This window comes from Martes martes (genome assembly GCF_963455335.1).
Source record: "Martes martes genome assembly, chromosome: 6".
Classification (NCBI taxonomy): Eukaryota; Metazoa; Chordata; class Mammalia; order Carnivora; family Mustelidae; genus Martes; species Martes martes.
In genome coordinates, this window is record NC_137893.1 from 31,626,361 (window position 1) to 31,653,663 (window position 27,303).

Below are 27,303 nucleotides of genomic sequence, written 5' to 3' on the forward strand. Positions count from 1 at the left end.
CAACAAGGTGGGGAGAAATACAAACAGAGACTTGTATCTTAAATGATAAATGCATATTGATGCTTCTGAGCCTACAGACGATATAGGAGTTTAAGATTAATTCAGACTATCAATTTCTAGATGATTGTTTTTCTGGTATGATTTGTAAGAATATGTTTACTACATGGTCCTGTGTCATTGTAAATGGAATTAAAAATTACCTCTACATTGTTTTTCTTTGTCAGTATTAAAATAAAACTATAAAATCTATCCCTATCATTTTCCCCTATCTTACTTCTGTTACTTGATGGCATTCTTTGTCACAATTAAATTGAATTAAATTAATTAAATTATTTGTTTTGTGCATTAGGATTCACAATATCTTAAAAACTCAGGCAGTACAGTGGGAAACCTGGCTTTTTGAAAGCTCTCATTTCTCTGTTTGAGGGTTTAGATGGTGTGGCAAAATTAAAATGTCAGATCTGTGGATTTATTCACTCTTGTAAGCAAGGACAGGCGTGTGGTCAGTTACAGTGAGTCCCCGAGCAGGAGCTGCATTGTCTGGCCTGGGAACGCCACAGCTGGCGATCGTGCCGTTGTTGTAGTTTGTCACTGCCGTGTGTGTTTTGATTGAAGAAAGGCTCCAGCGTGATGTCTGCCACCAGAATCTTGTAGTAATGATGAACAACTACTGACCTCCTTTCATAATGTTCATTAAAGTTTTTTCCTTATGTCTGTAAAGTTGTGAGCAATACCACACTCTTGCCAGGTAGAGTGCTAAAGGGAGCATTTGTGCAAAAATTGTAAATTTCTCGTGGACAAAGTAAAATCAAATTTACTGTAAGAAATTCTTTTACAGGCAGCCTTTTCAACTTACAAGGTATGTGCTTCTTCACTGTCTTGCTTTTAATTTGAGCTATCACCAAATTGGTGATACTACATTTTTATTTCCAAAGATCTATCACTGATACATTATTGGTTAGGATTATTGTAAAGGCAGACTGTTTCAGTTAACTTTTAAGCCATGAGTGTTACGCATTCTTATTGAAAGAAGTTTATGGTGGAGATTTAAAATAGTTGAACCTTGACCCTGCTAATTGATTAATGTGCTGCAGTTGTTAGCAGCTCCCTGGCCAAAGTCTGTCTCTCGCTCTCGCTCTCTCTCTCCCCCTCTTTTTTTTTTTTTTTTTTTTTTAACTTAAATGGTTCAAAGCATGACTCTCAACAATGAGAGGCTGTAGCTGGACCCAAACTCATTTATTCTATTCAACTTGATGAATTACCTATTAATTAACTCCTTTAACAGTTTAGAGAATATAAATCTGTGGCTAAGATACAATAAAAAAGCAAATGTCTAATAGTTTAGAAGCTAATAATTTAAACAACTCCATTGTTTTTATTTTTAAGAGTTTGACATTATAGCTTACATTTCAGAAAATGTCAAAGACTCATTAAATCATATTGAAAGTCACTTTGGAATTGGTAAAATATTCAAATTATAAAATATATTTATAGACAACTTGGTTTAGAGTGCTTTATCTTTGCTAGCTGGACAGGCTTTTTACAGTGATACTAAGTATTTACAGGTGAATATGGCATTTATTGGAATCTTTAAGTCCATTTTCCTGCATGGAGTTCACTCTAATTTGTTTATTTTGATTCAATAAATTCTGTTTTGAAGGTATAAAAGTCAGCTTTAGCTCAGTATCTGAATTACATTGATTTTCAAATTTATTGTATCTGAATTGGAGATTATTTCAATATTTAATGGCTTTGGGGACATATTTTATAATTTTGATTTTCTTCACATATATTTCAAGATAGTATGACATGGCACAGATCACTGTATGTTTACTTTTGTACCCTACTTTGTATATATTTAAGTTTTTGAATCTTGCATCAACTTTCAAAATATACTTGAAGAGAATAGTGAGCAGTTCTAGGAAATATAATATGCTGATCATAAGCCAGTTAATAAATGAAACTCAGTTTCACAATTATTGGGGGAAGGTATTAAAAACTTACCATGAAATCTATCCTATGTACAGAAGAATGTGTGTGTGTGTGTATATATATATATATATATATATGTGTGTGTGTGTGTGTGTGTGTGTATATATATACAGTTTAAAGCATAATATAAGGAAAAGTCATTTTCCACTAGAAACCCTCCTCAACATCACACCCAAAGTTTAAAAAAATAGAATGTTTTTAGTGCCATAGATGCCACCTGTTCTTTCTTTTCAAACATGTCTTCTTCATCAGAGGAGACAATTTTTTTTTTTAAGATTTTATTCATTTATTTGACAGACAGAGCTCACAAGTAGGCAGAGAGGCAGGCAGAGAGAAAGGAGGAAGCAGGCTCCCTGTGAACAGAGAGCCAGACGTGGGGCTTGATCCCAGGACTCTGGGATCATGACCCAAGCCGAAAGCAGAGACTTCACTCACTGAGCCACCCAGGCGCCCCGATTTTTTTTTTTTTTTTTTTTTACTTTTACAGTAATCATTTCATTGTCTTATAGTTTTGAGAGCAACCTGTGTATGCTTAAGCCATAGATTGTTTAGTTTTACATAACTGGTTACTAAGTGCGGACCTATTCCCATTATCGGATGAAGGATCCCAAAAAAAGAAGGACTGAGAGAATCTCTAGAACATTGTCTGGCTTTGGTGTTCTAGTATTTCTAAGTGTTCTTTCTGGGGAAGTCAGTGGGCAAGATCATGAATGTGTCCTGAGCCACGCTTGTCAAAGTCAAAGCCACAGAGAGAGTTAAAGGAGACCAGGTGCTAGCTCTCTGGTCCAGAAAGGTTAAAGGCTGCTCTGTGTCTTCTGCTTCTGAGTTCATCATGATCCACCTCCTTGCTCTCAGGAACAGGTCAGAGCAGAAAAACTTTGGGTTAGGTAATGTGTATCCTCTGCTGATCCACAGCAGAGCTGGGGGAGGAGAATAAGGACATTAGCAGCTCATTCCCCATATATTCTGTTCTCAGATTTAAAACATGGTACAGGAGCAGGGGGATCTTGGTGGTGACAGTCTGTCTGTCTCCTGCTCTCACTGCTTTGGTTTGGGTTGGTTGCCTCCCACATTTGATGTACAGGCATTGTTCTGGAATTCCCTCTAACTATGCTCCTGGGAATTCTCTTGTCTCTTTTTTTAAAAATTATTTTTATATTTTTTATTATGTTAGTCACCATACAGTACATCATTAGTTTTTGATGTAGTGTTCCAAGATTCATTGTTTATGTATAACACCCAGTGCTCCATGCAATATGTGCCCTCCTTAATACCCATCACCAGGCCGACCCATCCCCCCACTCCCCTTCTCTCTAAAACCCTCAGTTTGTTTCTTGGAGTTCGCAGTTTCTCATGGTTCGTCTCCCCCTCCGATTTCCCCCAACTCACTTCTCTCCTTCACTCAGTGTCCTCCTTGTTATTCCTTATGCTCCACAATTAAGTGAAACTATGTGATAATTGACTCTTTCTGTTTGACTTATTTCACTCAGTATAATCTCTTCCAGTCCCATCCATGTTGATGCAAAAGTTGGGTATTCATCCTTTCTGAGGGCTGAGTAATATTCCATTGTGTATATGAACCACATCTTCTTTATCCATTTGTCTGCTGAAGGGCATCTTGGCTCTTCCCACAGTTTGGCTATTGTGGACACTGCTGCTTTGAACATTGGGGTGCATATAGCCCTTCTTTTCACTACATCTTTGGGGTAAATACCCAGTAGTGCAATTGCCAGGTCATAGGGTAGCTCTATTTTTAATTATTTGAGGAACCTCCATGCTGTTTTCCAGAGTGGTTGCGCCAGCTTGCATTCCCACCAACAGTGTTTCTACAACCTCGCCAGCCTCTGTCATTCCCTGACTTGTTAATTTTAGCCGTTCTGACTGGTGTGAGGTGGTATCTCATTGTGGTTTTGATTTGTATTTCCCTGATGCCAAGTGATGTGGAGCACTTTTTCATGTGTCTGTTGGCCATCTGGATGTCTTCTTTGCAGAAATGTCTGTTCATGTCCTCTGCCCATTTCTTGATTGGATTTTTGTTCTTTGGGTGTTGAGTTTGATAAGTTCTTTATAGATTTTGGATACTAGCCCTCTATCAGATATGTTGTTTGCAAATATCTTCTCCCATTCTGTCAGTTGTCTTTTGATTTTGTTAACTGTTTCCTTCGCTGTGCAGAAGCTTTTGATCTTGATGAAGTCCCAATAGTTCATTTTTGCCCTTGCTTCCCTTGCCTCTGCACTGTTTCTTATATTCCATATATGAGTGAAACCATTTAATTGTCTTTCTTTGATTGACTTATTTCACTTAGCATAGTACCCTCCAGTTCCATCCATGTCGATGTAAATGGTATTCATCCTTTCTGATGGCTGATTAATATTCCATTGTATATATGAACCACATCTTTTTTTTTTTTTTAATTTATTTATTTGTTAGAGAGAGAGAGAGAGCGAGCACAGGCAGACAGAGTGGTAGGCAGAGGCAGAGGGAGAAGCAGGCTCCCTGCCGAGCAAGGAGCCCGATGTGGGACTCGATCCCAGGACGCTGGGATCATGACCTGAGCCGAAGGCAGCCGCTTAACCAACTGAGCCACCCAGGCGTCCCAATGAACCACATCTTTATCCATTCATCTGTCGAAGGACATCTTGGCTCCTTCCACAGTTTGGCTGTTGTGGACATTGCTGCTATGAATATTGGGATGCATGTGTCCCTTCTTTTCACTACATCTGTATCTTTGGGGTAAATACCCAGTAGTGCAATTACTGGGTTGTAGGATAGCTGTATTTTTTACTTCTTGAGGAACCTCCATGCTATTTTCCAGAGTGGCTATATCAGATTACACATATAAGTGAACTCTTATGATATTTGTCTTTCTCTGACTTATTTCACTTAGCATAATATCCTTCAGGTCCCTTCATGTTTTTACAAATGGCAAGATCTCATTCTTTTTCATGTCCAAGTAATTATTGCATTGAGTGTATATTCCATTAGAACATTTTCTTTATTCATTCATCTATTGATGGACATGTGGTTGCTTCCATATCTTGTCTATTATAAGTAACACTACAGTAAACATAGGGGTGCATATATCTTTTCAAATTAGTGTTTTTGTTTTCTTTGGGTAAATACCCACTGGTGAGGGGCACTTGAGTGGCTCAGTCAGTTAAGCATCTACCTTCAGCTCAGGTCATGATCTCAGGGCCCTGGGATCAAGCCCTACATTGGGCTTCCTGCTTACGGGGAGCCTACTTCTCTCTCTCCTCCCTGCTGGTGCTCTCTTTCTCTCTCTCTCAAGTAAGTAAATAAATAAATCTTAAAAAAAAATACCCACTAGTGGAACTACTGGATCATATGGTATTTCTATTTTTAATTTTTTGAGGTATCTCCATACTGTTTTCTACAGTGGCTGCACCAAACTTACATTCCCATCAACAGTGCACAAGGGCTCCTTTTTCTCCACATCCTCACCAACACTTGTGATTTCTTGTCTTTTTGATACTAGCCATTCTGATGGGCATGAGGTGATATCTCATGGCAGGTTTGATTTGTATTTCCCTGATGACTAGTGATGCTAAACATCTTTTTATGCTGTCTACCATCTGTATGTCTTCATTGGAAAAATGTCTGTTCAGGTCCTCTGCCCATTTTTTAATGCATTTCAATAAATTTAGTGGGACCAACGTCTGTCAGTACACTTCCTCCCCCCACACTGATTTTTTTCATTGCTATTATTTATTTCTCCATATCTAGTTTAGAACTAATCTCTCCCTTCAATCTCTCACATAAAAAAAAAAAAACTATTGCTATTTTTACTGGAATTATGTTAAATGAACACATTTAGGGGGAAAAAATGAAAGGTTTATTTAGGACCTGTCAAAGAACATGGAGTGTCTTTCCATTTAATCAGGTTTTCCTTTGTGTCTTTCAGTAGTGTTTGTAAGTCTTCCTCCTTTAGGTCTTACACATTCCTTAAGTTTATTCATTATTTTATCTTTTTAGTTATTATAAATGGGGCATTTTCTTCCATTGCTTCTAACTGGTTTTTGTTTGTGTGTGTGGAGGCTATTGACTTCATTATATTTACATACCCCATATTAAATTCTTTTATTATTTATAGTAGTTTTTCATTTCAGTTTGTTCTTTTGGCTTTTCCAAGTAAAAAATCATGTCATCTGCAATAATTTTATCTCCCTTAAAATTTTTATACCTCTGAGATTTATTTTTCTATCAAATGCATTGACTAGAACATCAATACAGTGCTAAATAATAGTAATCAAGGGATTTAATCTTATAATGTTTTTCTTCTTATATCTGTTAATATGATGGCATGTATGAATAGATTTCCTAATATCCCTGCATTACTAGAACAAAAGTCTTAAAGATACTATATTATTCTTTTAATGTGCTTCTGTATTTTACTTAGAGCTTTTTTCATATGTGATGTTGGTGTGTGTTGTATATATTCTCTGTCAGCTTTAATAGTAATATTATGCTTCGTGGAAATAATTTGAAGGTTTCCCTTTTTTATGCTCTGAAGCATATGTTTAGTGGCATTCCTCTGTGAAATCGTTAGGGCTTGGAGCTTTTTGTAAGGAGTACTGTGTAACAACATTCTTCTCTCTCTGCTCATTCACCTACCCCATGAAAGCTGGAAGGTACTCTGTCTCTTCTGGGACTCATTTCCTAGAGAATTATCTAATTTTCTCTGAATTTTCAAACGTAATTACATGAGAGTGGAGCAAAGTAGTCTCTCATGATTACTTGAAATATCTTTAATTTTGTTAGTGGTTTCCTTTTTCTTAGGTTGATGTTAACGCTTTTTATTCTTACTTTGATTAAGATTGGCTCATAGGTGAGGCACATGGGTGGCTTAGTGAGTTAAGCCTCTGCCTTCGGCTCAGGTCATGATCTCAGGGTCCTGGGATTGAGCCCCCGCGTCCTGGGATCGAGCCCCCGCATCCTGGGATTGAGCCCCTGCGTCCTGGGATCTCCGCTAAGCAGAGAGCCTGTTTCCCCCTGCCTTTCTGCCTACTTGTGATCTCTCTCTCTTTGTCAAGTAAATAAATAAAGTCTTTAAAAAAAATTGAAAAAAAAAAAGATTGGCTAGTAGGTTTATTTATCTTTCACCCAAAGAATCAGCTTTTGATTCATTTATTAATCTCTTCAGTTTACATACTTTTATTTTCATTAACTCTTTTGATTTGTTATTTACTTTCATTCAGCTTTGATATCCTTTTCTTAAATTTATGACTCGGCTGTTTAATTCATTTGTTTTTATTCTTTTTAATTGTTTTAAATATTTAAGTCTGTGAGTTTTCTTCTGAACAGTGGAAAGTATCTGGATTCTGATATGTGGTGCTTTTATTATTCTCTGGCAAGTCTGCAGTTTGAGGTTCATTTTTCTTTGATAAAATATTTTTTTTTAAAGATTTTTATTTATCCATTTGACAGAGATCACAAGTAAGCAGAGAGGCAGGCAGAGAGAGGAGAGGAAGCAGGCTCCCCGCTGAGCAGAGAGCCCGATGTGGGGCTCGATCCCAGGATCCTGGGACCTGAGCCGAAGGCAGAGGCTTTAACCCACTGAGCCACCCAGGCGCCCCTGATATAATATTTTTTTAATAACAGAATTAGGTACCATTTTCTGGAAGTGCAGGTCAAACAGTGGTCTTACATATGAAAACCTGTGATTAAGACTTTACTTAAAAAAAAAACAAAACCAAAAACTTCTGGAGGATAATTAACAAGCTTTCCTCTCACTGCACTGTTAAAAATGTGAATTCGAGAAGATTAAATTCATCCACTAAGTAGAGACATAATTAGTATAAAAGATGATAATTTATTAGCTCAAATGTCTTTATTCTTGGAATCCAGTTTTCATTCTGAAAAAGTTTTCTGTGATATTGGATCTCTCCTGAAACATAGGCAAGAGCTATGGAAACATAAATCTCGTCATTTCCTAAGAGCTGCTAAAGACTTTAATACTAATACTCATTATTGACAACTGAATTCAAATAAAATGATAACTAGTCAAGATTTGGGGTATTCGGGGCGCCTGGGTGGCTCAGTGGTTTAAGCCTCTGCCTTCGGCTCAGGTCGTGATCTCAGGGTCCTGGGATCGAGCCCCGCATCGGGCTCTCTGCTCAGCAGGAGCCTGCTTCCCTCTCTCTCTGCCTAGCTCTGATTTCTCTCTGTCAAAATAAATTAAAAAAAAAATAAAAAAAAAAGATTTGGGGTATTCTTGCTATAGAAATTATTTGATGTTCTGACTTACTCATGTGTGTATATAATCTAGATGAAGATCATAGTGACTAGTTTAATAGCTTCTTTTATAGAAAGATTTTCTTCAATAAATAAATTCCACATGGTCTCTGTGTTACCTTTTGTCCTGATTAAAATGATACATCAGGGGCGCCTGGGTGGCTCAGTGGGTTAAAGCCGCTGCCTTCAGCTTGGGTCATGATCCCAGCGTGCTGGGATCAAGCCCCGCGGCCGGCTCTCTGCTCAGCGGGGAGCCTGCTTCCTGCTTCCTCCCTTCTCTCTCTGCCTGCCTCTCTGCCTACTTGTGATCTGTCTGTCAAATAAATAAATAAATAAATAAAATCTTTAAAAAAAAATGATACATCATTTTAGGGACAGAGTGGCAGAGTGGGGGAGAGGAGAAAAAGAGGGAGAACTTACTCTAATTCTATAAGTATACATTCAAGTATGGACTCTTACTAAATTCTTATTTGTTTTATAGCGAATACAAGCTAGCATTCTAAAAGCATTTAACAACCCAACTACTAAAACTGCTGATGAGGATACTAGAAAAAAAGTCAAAGGTATGTTGATTCTTTCACTCTTAAAACTTTCTGCGAAGAAAATTGTAAGTTTCCAGGGGAAAAAGAACCGAGCATTTATGTGAACTAATTCTGTAAAGTAGTGGCCTTAAAGGGAGAGTGTACTTACTCCCATGGCTGCCAAGATAGTCTAGTGAGTCATAGAAAGAAAATGTTAGGATGTGTCCATGTGAACTTTAAAAACTAAAATTAGTATCAAATATACAGACTGATACTGATACCCTAATGTGAGGTTTCCTAAGGGAGACGTGAAAGGTTGTTGAAAGCAGTAGCCTTCCTTGGAAGTTCCATTTCATCATACTGTATCATTTTGCATTTGACCTGTGCTTGGATAAGTCGACTTACAGATATTATACAGTTTCAACTAGTTAAAATGCCTAAGTGTTCCAAAGATTCCTGCAAGGAAACCAGTTATTGGAGAGAGTACTAAATCAAGCGTATCTGTTTACTTTAGTGTTGACTCTTCATCAGCCAAAGTATGAGGCAAAACCAGTGATTATCTAATCAAAGCTGATTATTTATAATTATCAATATTTAAGTGTGGGCTTATATCTAATGATATGAGTGATTTGCTTTGTCCTAACTGTATATTCTGTCTTCAGATATTAACTAGTGGTAATATGAAGTCATCATTTTTAGAAGGTGTTTAAAAATATTATTTATATTTTATTTATTTTGCTATCTATTTTTTTGTCATTATATATATACTTCAGGTCTGTAATTCATAAAATGATTGTACATGCCCAAACTATATACAGTTAAGGATTCAAGATATTTTTAAATTAAAGTATAGTTGACACACAATGTTACATTAGTTTCATGTGAAGGATTCAAGATTTTTTAAAATGTGGATTCTCATGTATGCTTTGTTTTTTTTGTTTGTTTTGAGATAGTGCCATCTGCTGTATGTTTAGAATAACTGCCCAGTTTTGCTTTTCCTTCAGTTTTGTGTGATCTTTTCTATTTTTAATCCCTTGTACAATTTTCTTAATGAAACATCTTAGTTTACCATAACTTCTAGTAATTGTTATATTAAAGATGTTTAATGATATATCTAGCTATGAGTTGGCTTTGACATTCAGTGCTTCAGATAATGTTTAAAAATGATTTTAAATGTTGTTTGTATTAAATTTGAAATTAGAGATCCAAAAAGGATTGAAGTTTGAAAGAGGAGTGAAGTTTGTTAATATATATTTTTTGTCATAATTTACTGTGGAATGTTTTAAACCTCTATTAAAGTAGGGAGAATAGTATGATGGAGCCTCATGTACTCCTCACCCCTCTTAAACTACATTGAAGTCATGGTGTGTTATGTTTTACCTATGTTCTCCTCACCCATGATTATTTTGAAGCAGATCACAGGCATAATTTTCTTTGATTTATAAATATTTCCCAAACAATAATTTTACCATTTTAAACTGAATACACACAAACACACACATACATATATAAATGTTATATATATATTTATGCATTATATATAAATGAGTTACTAATTGCCCAAATTCTTTTTTTTTTTTTTTAAAGATTTTATTTATTTATTTGTCAGAGAGAGTGAGCACAGGCAGACAGAGAGGCAGGCAGAGGCAGAGGGAGAAGCAGGTTCCCTGCTGAGCAAGGAGCCCGATGTGGGACTCGATCCCAGGACCCTGGGATCATGACCCGAGCCGAAGGCAGCCGCTTAACCAACTGAGCCACCCAGGCGTCCCCCAAATTAATTCTTTACACTATGCTATGTTTGCTTGTCTTTTACTACTCTGTTGGTTCCATAGTTATCGCCTAGGCATCGGTAGCCCTAAAAGCATAATCTTCTTTTTCATTCCCCCTGTCTACCTCTATGTTAGGCACAGAGGCTTTAAAGGGTTTAATGGGAGCAGTTGAGCTATGGTATAAACAATGGTTATTGGTCTACTTTTCGTGCCTCAAGTTTAAGAACAGTTCATCGTTTTGTGGAATCTACTGTAGCTGGTAATCAAATTTTCTCTACAGAATTATAAAGAAGAAAGACATTATATAGTATGATGTATGTACATCGTACAAAGAAGTATATTATTAATGTAGTACTGGACATCTATCTTCAGATTTCTTTTAAGTCAACAGAGAAAAAGCATGTTACATTGTTAGGTTGATGGCTGACTTTTTTTGCATTAAAAAGTATTATTTTTACAGCATATGGAAGAGAAGGTGTGAAAATGAACTTCATAGATCGGATCTTTATTGGTGAATTAACTAGCACAGTCATGTGTGAAGAATGTGCAAATGTAGGTGCTTTGGAATTCACTTCAACATGGAATAGATTACAGTGATATCATTTTTTGTTTTCTTTCACATATAATCATCAGCATTTATTTTTGTTTGTGACAGATGACTACCCAATAGTTTTTGAAAGTCCTTAGAATATCTCCTTCACTCCCGGAGGAGAAACATAATTTATAATTTTTTTTAAGTGTTATTTTTCCTCTCGGCAAGCCTGTGAAGTTCTTTTAGCCTATTTTAATGTGCTGGAATGTGTTACCTACTTGTTTGGATTGAAATGAAAGAGAAACTTATGGGAAGGGAGTAACTATGTTCTATAACTATGCATTGCCCTAAAATGTGATTCTAATTGAAATAACTTAAGGTAGTAACATAACTTAGGGTAATCTACCACATTTTATTTAAAGTTTACATTTATGTAACTTGTTGAAGTTTTGTTTAAAGTAGACTCACCTTTGAATGTAATGATAATTTTTATTTTGAATGCCATCTGTACTTTTAACAACTTAAAACACATAAACATTTTTTATAGGTTTTCAGTTACTTGGTAAAAGTATTTCTGAAAGCATAAGGCTTGGAGTATGATAGGTGTAAACTTTTGTTAGATTTTCCTGTCCCAGATTATGGAGTATCTTTCTTTTCCTCTGTAGTCTTATAAAATCAGGATTATATGTTACATCTCCTTCTAGCCTGTCATGTTGAAGCACAGCATTTTTCAACATGACATTACTTAAATTTTTAGTATTTTCAACATAGAACTTGATTTCTCGCTCACAAGCTAGAGAGAATCCTTTTAAACAGAGTTCACCTAAAGAATCTGCAAAACACATCAAGCACTCTGGCTTTTTTTTTTTTTAATGTTTCTATTTGATTTACATTGTGGCATGTATTTTAGTTAATCAGTTTTATTAAACACAGTTTATTTTGAAGTTACTTTGAATATTCTGAGTCATATTGGCAATATTATAAATTTCAGCTGGGTGGCATTTATTAGGTTTTGGGATATCTTGTTTTGATTAACAATATGTGCTGCTCTACCCAATTAAAATCATGGTTTATTCCAGGGATGTTTTTTAACTTGAAATTCTAAGTTGCCTGGGAAGTTTGATTTCTTTAAGAATTTATAAAACTCCATTGTCTATATTAGAACTCTAACTGAATTTCTCAATATGTTTTCTTTTTAAGATCTCCTCAGTGAACGATCCTTTTATTGATATTTCACTTCCTATAATAGAAGAAAGGGTAAGGAGAAACTTAATAATGAGTCTTCTGTGAAGAGCATTTATTCATTCATATACTTAGATATTTGTTGAGCATATGATCACATTATCTGAGAGTCTTTTTTTATACCATAATGGAGTTCATATACTGTATTTGATACTGGGATTTATGTATATATGCATAAATTATGATATAGTTCTTACTCTCAGGGACTTCAAACCGTTATGTATTATAGTTTGAGAATTAATGTTAAGGAAATTATCTAATTTCAAATGGGCTAGAAATTTAAAAAAGTAGATGATATCCCGAATTTATTTCCTAAAGGAGTTTTGTGTTATGTACATGACATCTATATAGGTTTCAAAACCTGTACTTTTGGGAAGAATGAGTAAATGTAGAAGTTTGCAGGCGACAGATAATGGTCAGTACAGTGACACCGTTACTATAGAAAATACTCCTCAACCCAGAGCCACCAAGAACCAGTCTTCATCTAAAGATAAGGTAAGATTATATGCATATGTGAGACATCTGTTTTTAAAAACTTTTTAATAAGAAAAGTTTCAAAAATACACAAAAGTAGAGAAGGTAGTATAATAAATTCCCATGTACCCATTTCTCAGATTCACAGTTATCAGATCATGGCTAATCATATTTTATCTATAGCTGTTCCACATTCTCCCCTTCCCCATCTCAGATTATTTTGAAATAATTCTGATATAAAAGATACTTTTTTGAAGACATAACCATAGCACATTATCCTAACTAAAAATATTAACAACTTTTAATACTGCCAACCCCCAGTGATTATTTAAATTTTTGTAGTTGTCTCATAAATACCTTTTTTGTTTTTGCTTTTTATTTTTTATTTTTTTTTTAAAGATTTTATTTATTTACTTGACAGAGATCACAAGTAGGCAGAGAGGCAGGCAGAGAGAGAGGAGGAAGCAGGCTCCCCGCTGAGCAGAGAGCCCGATGCGGGGCTCGATCCCAGGACCCTGGGATCATGACCTGAGCCGGAGGCAGAGGCTTAACCCACTGAGCCACCCAGGCGCCCCTTGTTTTTGCTTTTTAATGTGTGCTTGAATTTAGGATCTAAAAAAGATCTATAGGGGCGCCTGGGTGGCTCAGTCATTAGGCATCTGCCTTCGGCTCAGGTCATGATCCCAGGCTCCTGGGATCAAGCCCTGCATCGGGCTCCCTGCTTGGCGGGAAGCCTGCTTCTCCCTCTCCCACTCCCCCTGCTTATGTTCCCTCTCACTGTCTCTCTCTGTCAAATAAATAAAATCTTTAAAAAATAAAAAAAATCTATCGACTGCAGTTGATTGCCATCTCTTGATCACATGTCTCTTATATCTCTTTTATTTTTTTATTTTTATTTTTAAAAGATTTTATTTATTCATGAGAGACAGAAGAGAGGGAGAGGGAGAAGCAGGCTCCCAGTCCCAGCAGAGGGCATTTGTTGAAGAAATCAGGTCTTTTTTTTTTTTTTTTTCCCCAATAATTTCTCACATTCCCACATTCAGTAGTAATTTATTTTGCTATTGCATTTCCATGGTGTTAATAGGTTTCTTTAGTCCCTTTATTTCCTCTCTAAGGCAGTTCAACCTAAAAACCTAATTAGGCTCAAGTTTTATTATTTATTTGACTTTTGGCAAGGAAACATTTGTTTAAAATTTCATTTATTGAGAGGGAGAGAGAGAGACTCTGTGCCCAGCTTGGAGCCCCATGTGGGGCTCAGTCTCCAAACCCTGACATCATGACCTGAGCTGAAATCAAGTCGGATGCTCAACTGGCTGAGACACCCAGGCAACCCTTAGCAAGAAAACTTTTAACTGGTGGTGTATGCTTCCACCAGGGAGACGCACATAATGTTTGATGTCTAATCTTTGATGTCACCAGTCATTCATGACTATTGTCTAGACCCATTATGTCACTGAGGACATAGCTGGTTGTTGAATTATCCCATAAAAACTTAAAGAAATCAATCTAAATTTGTACTTCATTTTTTTAAAAAAACAGACTTTTTAAAAAATGTGATATGATTTGTATAACTTGGCAAGTTGATATATTATCAGGTTTAGCTTTTTCTGTTAGACTGCTCTTGAAGTGGCCGGATCCAGAAAAAGGATTGTAACTTAAAAGCCTGCCTCACAGCTCTGTTCTACAAAGACCTGCTTCTTTCTCCACAGATTAGTAACTGCTCTTGTGGGTTTCTTGTATCAAGATTAATTTTAAATTAAAACTGTTTGTTATTATATCTTCTATTGATAGTATTTTTGGTAGATTTAGGAAATGGATGTCAGAGGGTCTAGAAAAAGCATTTATTCAAGAGTTGTGGAACGTGTAAATAAGATTTGCATTTATTTTCAGTAAGGCCAAAAGATTCTTTTCTCTGAAAATACTGTCAACTTACAGAATCAACTAGTTCATGGCAGAAAATGTGTAAGAAAATTGTCTTCTGGAGAAGATCGGGCAGTCGTCGTGCCCCGGAAACATGGGCCCCTTGAGATGAACGGCGCTTCCTCAGCGGCTGCGAGCACCACGAATACCGAGTCGGCTCTGACTGAAAGCGCCACGGATGGCAGTGAGAAGGAGGCCGGCCCTTCTGAGAGCAGCGCTGACGCGGACAGCGAGGCTTCAGAGTCCGAAAGTGCTTCTGAGCAGGCTGTGCTGTTCGTGTCCCCCCGGGGCTGCCGTGTGCACCCACGCGCCCCCTCTCCGCAGCCGCCGGCCGTTGGACCACCCACCCGCGAGCCTGGCGGCGGTGAGGAGCGAGTGGCCGAAGCTATTTCTGAACTTCGTCTGAGCAGCCCTGTAACTGGAGAGAGAGATTTTGATAGAGAAAATAAGCCACAAAGTGTTCCAAATAGTGTATGCTCTTCGGAGGAGAAGCATGTGCTGTCTCCTCGCCCCCCAAATGCTTTCCAGACCCTTTCTCGCAGCTATGTGACTGCCTCTAAAGAATGCTCGCTTCAGTCCTGTTTCTACCAGTTTACATCTATGGAATTACTAATGGGGAATAACAAGCTTCTGTGTGAGAATTGTACTGAGAAGAAACAGAGGCACAAAAAGGAAACTGGTTCTGCAGGTAAATATTTAGGTTTTTGTTTTTCTTTGTATTCACCGGGTATTTGATAGTCAATGACTACTGGGTATAGATCCTAAATAGAGGAACCTGAGAACCTTGTCCCTACACTTAAGCTGCTTGGAAGCATGAATTATCTTCAGCACTGAAGATAGTGACTGCACTTCTAAATAGATTTTTGATGAAGTAAATTGAACAGGAAATACCCATCTCTGCCTTGAAAAGTGCAAATCCACAGAATCTTATTTTGGTGGACTAGCTCTCTGAAATCTTTCCAGAATAAATTTCCCTAGTGCATCTCTAGCCTTGATATGGAGAGAATACTCCGATTCTTAGTGACTAGTTGTTTCAAAATGCAGGCTTTGTAACCAGTTGTGGTGAGGCGCATAGATCAGGAGAAGTTGCTGCTGAAAAGATAATTTGTTACATACAGTTCTGAAGAGGAGGGAGGACACTAAGCCATGCCATGCAGGGCCACATGGGGAAGCACCAGGGTTGGTCAGGAGGCAGAAGGAGTGAGGAAAAGACATGGACAAGAGCCTTTTTGTACTTTCCAGGGAAGGAATTGGAATCAACAAATTTGGGACTGATTGATTAGTTTTGAATAATTCCAGTGGGCTCTGGGACGATGGGGCTGTCTCTAGTTGGATAGTACATGACCCTAGTGTGATGAGGGCACACTTTGATTGGTTTGCATAGGAGAGGCACACTTTTATTTACTATATCTAGGAATTTGCTAGTTCTGGCTGAAGCCTTCCCTATGATGTCAGCAAGGCCCTAGGTGTCGAAGTATCAGAATAAAGACATGCTTCATACACTAGTAATTAAAGAAATGTCTAGATGGGAGAAGTAAGAAATACCAGGGGCGCCTGGGTGGCTCAGTGGGTTAAAGCCTCTGCCTTCGGCTCAGGTCTTGATCCCAGGGTCCTGGGATCAAGCCCCACATCGGGCTTCCTGCTCAGCAGGGAACCTGCTTCCTCCTCTCTCTCTCTGCCTGCCTCTCTGCCTACTTGTTATCTCTGTCTGTCAAATAAATAAATAAATCTTTAAAAAAAAAAAAAAAGAAATACCAGTTTCCATTAATCTAATTAAGTATGCTGTTGGCCATATTCAAATCCCACCCCAGGAACTTTCTAACAACCTCTTACTGAAATGCCTTGTGGTTCCCATGACTCGTGATCTCCTTTCACTACAATGAGTAATGACCTATTTTTTCAACTACAGGTGTGTTTCTGGTGGTCTTTGGCTGGAGGGCATTGACATAAGTCGCTTTAGCGCATCTGCTTCCTAGCTCCCAAAATTTCATTGCAAGTGTCACCTCCCCTACTCTTTGTCCTCGTAAGCACGCGCTTTTAAAAATATCGCTTTCATTTGAGTGGAGTTTTGGAAAGGAGTATAGAGCCACCCTTGTCACCAGAGTCTAATTTCTTTAACGTGTTTAAAAATATGATATGATGCTTCTTCATGAATGTTAACTCTGTTGTATGGTATATAATGTATAAAATGGAATTTTACAAATAAATTATTATATTTTATATAGGAAAGAAAGCAGAAGGAGTTTATACTAATGCAAGGAAACAATTGCTCATTTCTGCTGTTCCAGCCATCCTAATTCTCCATCTTAAAAGATTCCATCAGGTAAAAGCCCTTTTAGTAGCACTGTAGTAATTTTGTCATATGTTTCACAGAGCCCTACGCCTTGTAAAATGCTGTCAAGGATTAGACAGTAACTTGTTTAATATAAAAGTTTGTCATAAGCGATTTACTGCTTTTTCAGCCACAATAGTTTACAAGAATTTCCTAATTTAAATTGTTTAATTCATAATACTGTATTTGATGATTCGGGTGGTAGGAACCTAAGTTGTGTGTATGTGTATGTGTGCATGTGTGCACACGTGTATGGAAGAGAGAGAGAATGAAAAATAAAGTTTATTAAGAATCCTTAGAAGCAGGGAAATAGCAAAGTGCACATAGCTTTCTGAGTTCTCATGAGCCCAGTGATAGGGATAGGTGGGCTGGGCATGGTTTACTTGGACTACCTGCAAAAGGGCTACAAAATGCAAATGTAGGGACTTTACAGTGAGAGGAAACCTAAATGTTTTTAGTGGGTCAGATTTTTCTTTATGCTTAGTTTTAATTCAGTGCCTTGTCTCATTTTTTGTTTTTGTTTTTTTCATTTTTTTCTTTGCATTTGATATAATGATTTTAAAACTTCTCTGAAAGAATAAATAAGTGAAATACTAAAACTTTTTGGAAAAAGTTAGAATGGGTGATATTTTTTGACACCAGTTTAAAAACAAAACTATATCATTAGAACAGTGTGGTTGAGATTGTCAATAAATAAAACATGAATATTATTTAAAACTCTTGTTATGATAAAGGAAGAATCTCAAATCAGCTGGGAAGGAGGTGCATTCTTTTGTTTCTAAGTTTATTTTTTTTTTTAAGTAATCCCCACACACAGTTTGGGCTCAAACTCAGGACTCCAAGATCGACACCAAGATCAAGAGTTGCTTGCTCCTTCACCTGAGCCAGCCAGCACCCCACAGGGTACATTATTTGATAAAGGATTTAGGAAAAAGAGCTGAAATTAAAAAATGTAAAGCTTCCCTCTATGCCATGTATCAATACTATTTTCAGATAAATATTATAACTGTGTGAAACGAATCTTCAAAAGACTAGAAGAAAACTTAAATGAATATTAACCTGACCTCTGGGAAGAAGATTTTTCTTTTCTTCTTCATCTTTTTTTTTTTTTTTTTTTTTTTTTTTGGTGGGCAGCAAAGCAGAGTTTATTGAGTGATAGCAAAATAGCAAAGTGATAGTACAAAGCTCCCAAGGAGGGAGGGGACTCGCCGGGGTTGCCTGGGAGGAAGATTTTCTAAGCATAAAACCCATGGAAGAAATCTCAAGGAAAAGATTAGGAGTTTTGATAATTGCAGCATTTCAGGCGGGCCATAGGTAGGCAGGAAGAGGTTTTTCTCTACATACCCCCATCTATATCCACAGAAAAATTAGACTAAATTGTTGATTTTTTTTTTTTTTTAAGATTTTATTTATATGACGGAGAAGAGAGACAGTGAGAGAGGGAACACAAGCAGGGGGTGTGGGAGAGGGAGAACAGGCTTCCTGCTGAGCAGGGAGTCTGACATGGGGCTTGATTCTAGGACCCGGGGATCATGACCTGAGCCGAAGGCAGATGCTTAACAATTGAGCCACCCAGGTGCCCCTAAATTCTTGATTTTTGATGGCCAAGAATTAGAAACTCAGTGGAAGCGAAGTGTCAAGGAGAGCAGAAACGGATGTCTTGTGTCTCATTACATGAGAATGACTAGTGAAGGGTGTATACGCGCAGTTACTCTGAACAAGATAGGGTCATGTCACATCTGAGAAGCCGATTTCATGATGTACCACAGTTATTTTATATTTGGTACTGCATCTCAATTTAGGAACTTACAGAAAGAATTCATGCCCTTAGAAAGGAAATATTTACAGACTAATCAATGATCTCAAAGTTATATATCAGTTTTGGACTATTCGTTAGTCATGTTTTTATAGCTATTAAGAAAGCTAACTTCTAGGATTTTTCTTTTGGTTTTATTAACAGTGATTTAGATGGATGTTGCGTTAAAAATTGTTTTTTGTTCTTTTTAAGGCTGGCTTGAGTCTTCGAAAAGTAAACAGACATGTAGATTTTCCACTTGTGCTTGATTTAGCACCATTCTGTTCTGCTACTTGTAAGGTATCGTATATTATTGAGATGTTTAATTGACATGTAAATAATATGCTCAGAAGTATTAGGCCTTTGTTTCTTTCATACCTTCATTCATTCATTCATTCATTCAGCTTCTCTGAAAGAGAATTTTATCATTAGTGAAGTTAAATCCATAACGTGGAACATTTAACACACTGAATGACTTTTGTCCTTTGGGAGACAGAGTAAGGGACAGTTGAAAAGCTGTGTAAACCATGAGGCATGGTGGTCAGGAAGATCAGTGCTACTTGTCAGTGATGCTGGAAGCAGATAGTTGCAGAGAGAAGTAAGCAGATTTTGTGCCCTCTCCTATTCTTTGGGAATGATGTGCTTGATTGACAATAGTTTTAGCAGTTGTGGAGTTCATTCTCTTTTCTGAGTCAGTATTCTAGTGCATTGTTTTTCATGCCATTTCATCTACATTACTGAAAATAGTATACTTGTCAGCTGAGTATGATACTTTAAAATCGATCATACTTTAGTAATTAGATACAGAAAGCAGACTGGTTTATAATTGCTTGTATTTATATGTATGTAAGAACTGTGTAGGTGAAATCAATGGCTTTGTCTCCCTTGGGGGAGCCGCATGTTATGGGGTAACATATTGTTCTGTTCATGATTCCTGGTTAGCAGTCTAGATTTTGTGGTATGGAATGGAATGCCTCTTGTACTTAATATTTTTACTACACTGATTAATCAAAACAAAAATATCTTAAAAGCAACTGTTTGGCAGATCCAGTTTATCTGCTGCAGAATACCAGCACTATCTATCAATTAGTAACACTCCATATTCATAGAATTTGATAATGTGGCAACAGGGTTTGTATTAAATTTATAAAAACACATTTTTAAAAGGTACCTTTTACAGAGAATTTCCAACACACACAAAAGTAGACAGAACAGTACAAAGAACCTATATAGCACCCATCATCTAACTCGAAAACCTTAGGTACGTGGCCAGTCCTGCCATATCTACATGCTTACCTACTTACTATCCATGTTATTTTGAAGCAAATATCAGGCATTATTTCATTCATAAATATTTTTTTGTGTATCTATAAAAGAAGAATCACTCCCTCCCCTTTTTAAACAACATAACCATAATACCACTTTCATACTAAAAAAAAAAAAAAAGCCACAAAAACAACGCTAATTCCTTCATATCATCGAATGTATTTATTTCCAGTTGTCTCACAAGTGAAATTTTAAAAACGAATTAGTATCAAGTAAGGTCTCTACATTTAATGATTGGATGTCTTCTAGTCTCTTATTATCTAGTTCCCCTCTCACACCTCTCTCCCCTTTTCTCCCTTGTAATTTATGTTTTTAAGAAATTGAGTCATCCTTCTGGCAGTTTCCATAGTTTAGATTTTGATGATTCTTCCCTTGTCCTCTTTATTTCCTACAAATAGATAGTTGGCTCTTAAGAGGCTTGAACAGATACAGGTTTGATGCTTTTTGTTCCCCCTGCTAAGGCTATTTTATAGGGCGTGTTTGTTTTTGTTTTGTTTTGTTTTAATCAGGTGGCATATAATGCCATTTACCTTTCTTTCTGTGGTATTAGCAAGCAGTGATGCACAAGTGCTGGATCCATGAGTTCATTAATCACAGAATGGGGTGCCTGGGTGGCTCAGAGGGTTAAGCCTCTGCCTTCTGCTCAGGTCATGATTTTAGGGTCCTGGGATCGAGTCCCGAATTGGGTTCTCTGCTCAGCAGGGAGCCTGCTTCCCCCTCTCTCTCTCTGCCTGCCTCTGTGCCTACTTGTGCTCTCTCTCTCTCAAATAAATAAATAAAATCTTTAAAAAAAAATTACAGAATGGTAGTATTTTAAATCTGTCATTCCTTCTTCATTGATTAGCTGAGCACATCTGTACAGAGAGAAATTCCTTTAATGTATTTAGTTATAATAGAGTTTTTATAGAAAAGGCTGGATAAATGTTTGATTCTTAACCTCTCCCATTCTAAACCAGTTTTCAGAATAATGAATTAATTCAGTGGCATTCTTAAAAACTATGATCAGTTAATTTATGATTTTTTTAAAAGATTTTATTTATTTATTTGACAGAGAGAGAGATCTCAAGTAGGCAGAGAGGAAGGCAGAGAGAGAGGGAGAAGCAGGCTCCCTGCTGAGCAGAGAGCCCGATGCAGGGCTTGATCCGAGGACTCTGGGATCATGACCTGAGCCAAAGGCAGAGGCTTAACCCACTGAGCCACCCAGGCACCCCTAATTTATGATTATTAATTTATGAATGGAAACATATTAAATATATTTCAGCTTACTACACTTTTCTTTTTATTCATGTTCTAATATATTAGTAGAATATAAATGGGTCCATAGTTGGTTACTGAAAGGCTCTTCAAGCTGGCTTCTGGGTTCTCTTGACATAACCTTAGTTTCTCTCTGAACGATTATGCTGCCAACTGGAATATATTATTCACCTATTTAATTTTTAAATTTTCATTTTAGGGATTTCTTTTTAAATTTAAACTTAAATGTTTAAAATTTTTCTAAATACACAAAATATTTACATAGTTCCAAAAACAAATGTATTAAATGAATAAAACAAGGTGAATTCAAATAAGTATAGCTTTCCTTCTCCATGTTCATTCCACCTGTTTCTTCCCTCCCTTTATATATAAACCATTTAAAATTTGTTTATTCCTCTGTAATTTTTAAAAATATAAGCAGTTACGCGTATATGCATCTTCACTCTTAAATAATCACAGCTTACAATATGTATCTTTTTTTTTTTTTTTTACCTTACTCTTAACATTATATCCTGGAGATTATTTCACAGCAGTATTTTGAGATAGTCTGCCCTCTATTTTTCAAGCAACGTAATACTCAATGCATCATAATTTATTCAACCAGTCCCCAATTTAATGGGGACTGATTTATTTGGGTTTATTCCAATTTCTTTTTAATCAAAGTGTAGTTGACATACAGTATTATATTATTTTCAGGTATATAATATAGTGATTCAACCTTTATATACCTTATAAAGTGATCTTGATAAGTCTAGCTATCATCTGTCACCACACAAAATTGTTATAATATTATTACCTATATTCCATGTGCTGTATATTATATCCCCATGTCTCCAGTTTTTGATATTACAAATATTTCTGCAGCTAATAGTCAAAATAATAACTAATAGCATTTTTTTTACATTTTGCTTATGTACCTGTAAAGATAGACTCCTACAAATAGGATTAATAAATCCAAGAGTAATACCTGTGTAATTTAGATAACATGAAATACCTCTGCATAGGGGTTGTACCCCTTTGTGTTCCTGCAGGCAGTGTGTGTGAGTACTCTTTTCCCCACAGCCTAGCCAACAGAGAATGTTGTCAGGCTTTTGCATTTTGCCAGTCTACTACATGTGGAAACACAACTCAGTGTTGTTTTAACAATGCATTTCTCTTGGTTTAAGCAGGACATACATTTGACTTAATGTTCCTTTTTATAATATTTTACAAAAAAAATTACTAATTTCAGTTTTTCCTTTGTCTAAAAGAATGTAAGTGTGGGAGATAAAGTTCTCTATGGTCTCTATGGCGTGGTGGAACACAGTGGCTCCATGAGAGGAGGTCACTACACAGCTTATGTGAAAGTGAGAGCACCCTCCAGGAAATTATTGCAGCATATCACTGGAAAGGCATACGTACCTGGTATGGCATCCTAAGTTCATGTTATTCCTAAAAACAAATGAATGTGTTCTTCCTTTTCTTCCTTTTCTGGAAGAGGTCAGAATTTCATGGATACCTCCAGTGGATTCACTTTGTTAAATTTAAGTGAGAAATACCTTGAAGAGTACTTCGATCATCTTAAAGAACCTTAAATATCATAAGACTGTCCCCTTCTAGATGGTGTGAGGTGACACACTGTTTTTCAGGGTGTTGAGTCATCGTGTATTTCTGTGGAGTGGCATTTTACTTAACAACACCAAAAGATTTTGAAGACCTACCAGGTCCTCAGAATAGAGTGGGGGTTGAAAATGTGCATACTCTGCCTATGGATGAGCAAGCTTTGCTTCTTTTCTTTCTATTTCAGTGAGAATGATTCTTTTCCTTGAGCAAATAAATATTTATGGGTCTATCTAATATTTCAGTAGGTATTTAGAGTGAAGTGATGCCAATATTGCTTTGAAAGTGTTAGTTGATTTTGAAAGATGTGTAACACAAGAAGAAACACACCAGTAAGATCTAGCATTAGATAGATATAGTTGGTGATGAATGTGTTGTTATTTATAATTTAGAATAAGAACATACTTTTTGTAAAATTATACTTCTTTTTGTCTTGTTAGATTTGAAGGAACCTGACAGTGAATCGACGGGCCAGTGGGTCCACGTTAGTGACACTTACGTGCAGGTGGTTCCAGAATCAAGAGCGCTGAGTGCACAAGCGTACCTTCTTTTTTATGAAAGAATATTATAATTATCTGGTAATACTTCGTGATGATGATGATTTTAGATCACTTTTGTTTAAATGCTGCAACCATAACCATGATATAGTAATGTGCCTTTGTAGTCTTTTCTGTAGGAATAGCATGTCCCTCAAATGCCCCTGAAGATTTTTACCACTTTGGTGAATCCTTTTAATGTAAATTAAATTTACTCAATGCTTCCAAACTTATATTCTTAAAATACATGTAAACAAATGTTTTTAAGGAATATTTATCCTAGGAAAAAAAAGAGTTTGGAGCAGTAGAGGAAACCCCCCCTTATAATGTGGCTTATTACTATCAGCATTCTGAAATGATGCTGGCTAATCAAATTGTTCCTTAAAACAGTGTTTACCAAATGTGAGTTGCATACCACCTTTCTGATTTCATGTATGTGTGTGTATGTGTATGTATTTATCTCCTGTGCCATTGTTTAGTTATTTTTAACCTGAGTTTTTTGGCTTATGTTTTTAAACATAGCCTTGTTTTGAGCATATTTCACATTTTATATGCTAGTTATATTATTTCTAATAAACATTAAAAAATACATAGCGATTAGAGAAAAATTGTTCATCCATGTAGCACTCCACTTCATGTCTCAGGGCTGTCCAGTGGTGTATGTATACCACCATGTGGGAAACATTGTTATAACATATACTTACACAGTAGGCACAGTGACCTCATGATATTTTGTGTGATTCCACCTTATAAAAAGACACCACTGTAGCTTCAGTAATAGGGTCCTACACATAATTTATTGATTAGCTTGTTGCTTTGAGGTTTTGACAACTAGACAAATGTTGAAATGTATCATCAGCATATTATTTGCAGCCTATTCATGATGGAATTGAAGATAATTTGCATGTAATTAGCCAACATCAAAATATAACTATTGATAATTATAACAAGCAGAATTGGTAAATAGAAGTTGTTAATCCACATGGGATCATTGGATACTTTGAAATATAAATTACCAAATTATATTATTATACTTGACAGGGAAATATAATTTTCTAGTTCTGTAGGTCAGTAAATATTAATCATAGTTTTGGAATTTGTGATCACTTTTGTCATCAACAAGCATCATTAATAAGTTCATGTGGGCTTAGCTTGTATTTTAATGAGGTGTAAAGTTGGCATTTCAGTTTTTAAATAAATACGGTAAAAATTTGGTACTTACATCCTCCCTGCAGAATACAAATTATTAAGCTGGCAAAACTTGGCATGAACATACTACTATTATTACTTGGGCATAAAATTTTAAAAAATAATGGCTACTTGGGTCTGGCATTACTGAATCAAAACCCATACCTGCATGGTTCAAGCATCCTAATCATTAGTGCCAACACATCATACTACAGGCAGCTACTGGCTAAGTGCCTAGTTCCAGTTCATTTTCCTCTTGGGAAGGAAGGATAGGAATAGGGGCTGTAGGTAATGTGTGGAAATATTTAACCAAGCCTTTGACCCTTCTTAACATTTAAGGTTGTATAATATTGTCAAGTTTACTGGTGCTGCCTTTTGATATGTGGTTAAGAGGAATTGTGATTAGTGTTAAAGATGGTAATAATATATAAAACTCAGAGCTTAAAAATGTCATTGCACGAATTCTATCTTTAAGGTATTCAAATTTGAAATAATAGTGTTTTCTTGATTTTTTTAATGTGATGGAGAAATATATCTTTATAAATTAATCCGCAAACTCAGGTTGGGTCCTATAAAAAGCAGTTTGAACTGTTTAAATTAAACAATGTTTTATGTTTATTTGTAATCCATGAACATTGAAGTTTTCAGTACCAGAGCAGTGAGTTTTTTTGGACAATATTAGTTAAACCTCATTATTCAAGTTAGCCATATTGGTAATGACAATTACCATCTTTTCCCCCAAATGTAAATATCAAGTCACCTCATTTTTCTCCTAAGAAAAGATACCATTTGGAGGCACATATTTTTTATTGGGTGGTCACTTGCTTCCTGTTTCATTGGTAGATGGATAGACACAAGAAAAAGAGTGAGAGAAAGAAGGAAAGAAAGGGAAAGGAAGGAAAAAGGATAGGAAAGAAACAAGAGCATTCTTTTCTCTTGCCTCTTGGCTATATCCCTTATACAGCTCAAGTCAGAGATGGTGAGATAGGTGAGGGCAGGAATCAGGGAAAGTGCCTAGTCCTCTTTTCATTAATAGGATGCCCAGGAAATGCACCAGTGCTGTGGTTATCAAAGAGGAGACTGTATGAGCTTTATTCTGCGTACCAGTCAAGATGATTTTTCATTGAGTGATACATTGTAGCTTTGGAATATTACCTTGGTACTCAAGTACTGCAGTAGTTCTTATGTTTAACTTAACATTTGTTCAGTAAGTATGTATTTTTGAATACCTGAGATGAGTCAGACACTGTGCTGACACCATTTTAACATGTTTTAAAATGGAGAAGCCTATATATGTTTTAGACATTATTCCAGAAGTAACATGAAAAGAGAAATTTTATTTTCACCTCATGGTAAAAGAGCAAAGTCTGAAATCTAGTTTTTTATGGCCTAGAGTTTCTGAATATTTTTCTGGGTCTGCTGGTAAATGGAATAAATTTGATTTTGATACCTAAGAATTTCCTAAAGATAGATTTGTAATAGGGAAAGTATGTTAAGTTACACATGGGCCTACATTTAATTATTTGTTACATTTTGAAAGCACATTTGCAGGGATACTAAATTGTGAAGCTGCTAGAATAACAATAGTTTCTAGATGACCTCAGGAAACCATACAAATAAGTGAGAAATGTTTACAGATTCTTGAAACAATTACCGTTGTGCTTGGCCAAGTGAGTTTAAGAAGTAAAACAGAAGTTTCACTAGCTGTATTTAGAAACTGGTTTACAGGGTATGTCTAACCTGTTTCCTCTGTTTTTTCCTATTTAAAATGATAAAATTTTGATTATGTGTCAATTATGGGACTACTTTTGGCATAACCAAATATATTTCTGTATTTAAGACTTTGTTATTTAATGTTTTTAAACCAGATGTGAAAACCACCTTTTTGGGTGGCAAGGAGAGTGGTAGTGGTGTCAGTTCTAAGAGAAGTTGATTCCTGTTTTCTTATTTTAAATGCTCCAACAAAGCTATTTTACTATATATAATAGCTCTTAGCTCGCATGCGCGATGATTTTAGTGATTTTATACAACAGCTGAATAAAATTTCCTAAAGATTAAGCTGTGAACTGTATCACTTTCACCCAATTTTTATAGTACAAAATACCATTCTGCCTACTTCTAAATTCATATTCATAATTTGCATGTTACCTGATCAAATAAGCCTAAACCAAATATGTTATGTGCAATAAAATTGAGCCTTTATATATTATCTAGTGCATTAAGATGATTTTTAGATATTTAAAATGTTTTGGTTCATGTAGAAATTGTCAATTCAAATCTGTTTAAAAGATAGAGGACTGTATTTTTAATTTTGAGTAATGCTGGTTATATACCATTCCTACTGTTTTATCTTTACTTTTTTGCAGTGTTTTTAGAAAATAGCTATGTAACTTATTGAGCACTATTTTGATGTTACTGTATAAAAATGCATAATAAATATTAAATTTTTTCTTTGTTTCACAGTTGGTCCTGGAGTTTTTGCAATGCACATTATTGATAATATTTATTTATCAACGCTGTATTTGCTTACCTAGCTATATTCAAAATATCCTTTGCATTTTAGAAATTCA

General features: G+C 36.1%; 1 protein-coding gene across 1 annotated transcript in view; it reads left to right on the forward strand.

Annotated features, from left to right (window-relative positions):
* USP45 (ubiquitin specific peptidase 45) overlaps positions 1-27,186 on the forward strand; it is a 71,365-nt gene extending 44,179 nt beyond the window's left edge. The window contains exons 10-18 of the mRNA XM_080806020.1: positions 8,727-8,808; positions 10,996-11,087; positions 12,268-12,324; positions 12,661-12,804; positions 14,719-15,391; positions 16,929-17,026; positions 19,044-19,130; positions 22,661-22,814; positions 23,450-27,186. Of these exons, the coding sequence (XP_080662146.1) occupies positions 8,727-8,808; positions 10,996-11,087; positions 12,268-12,324; positions 12,661-12,804; positions 14,719-15,391; positions 16,929-17,026; positions 19,044-19,130; positions 22,661-22,814; positions 23,450-23,580 (1,518 nt within the window). The 3' untranslated portion in view covers positions 23,581-27,186. The remainder of the gene's footprint in view (positions 1-8,726; positions 8,809-10,995; positions 11,088-12,267; positions 12,325-12,660; positions 12,805-14,718; positions 15,392-16,928; positions 17,027-19,043; positions 19,131-22,660; positions 22,815-23,449) is intronic.
* Positions 27,187-27,303: the final 117 nt, after the last annotated feature.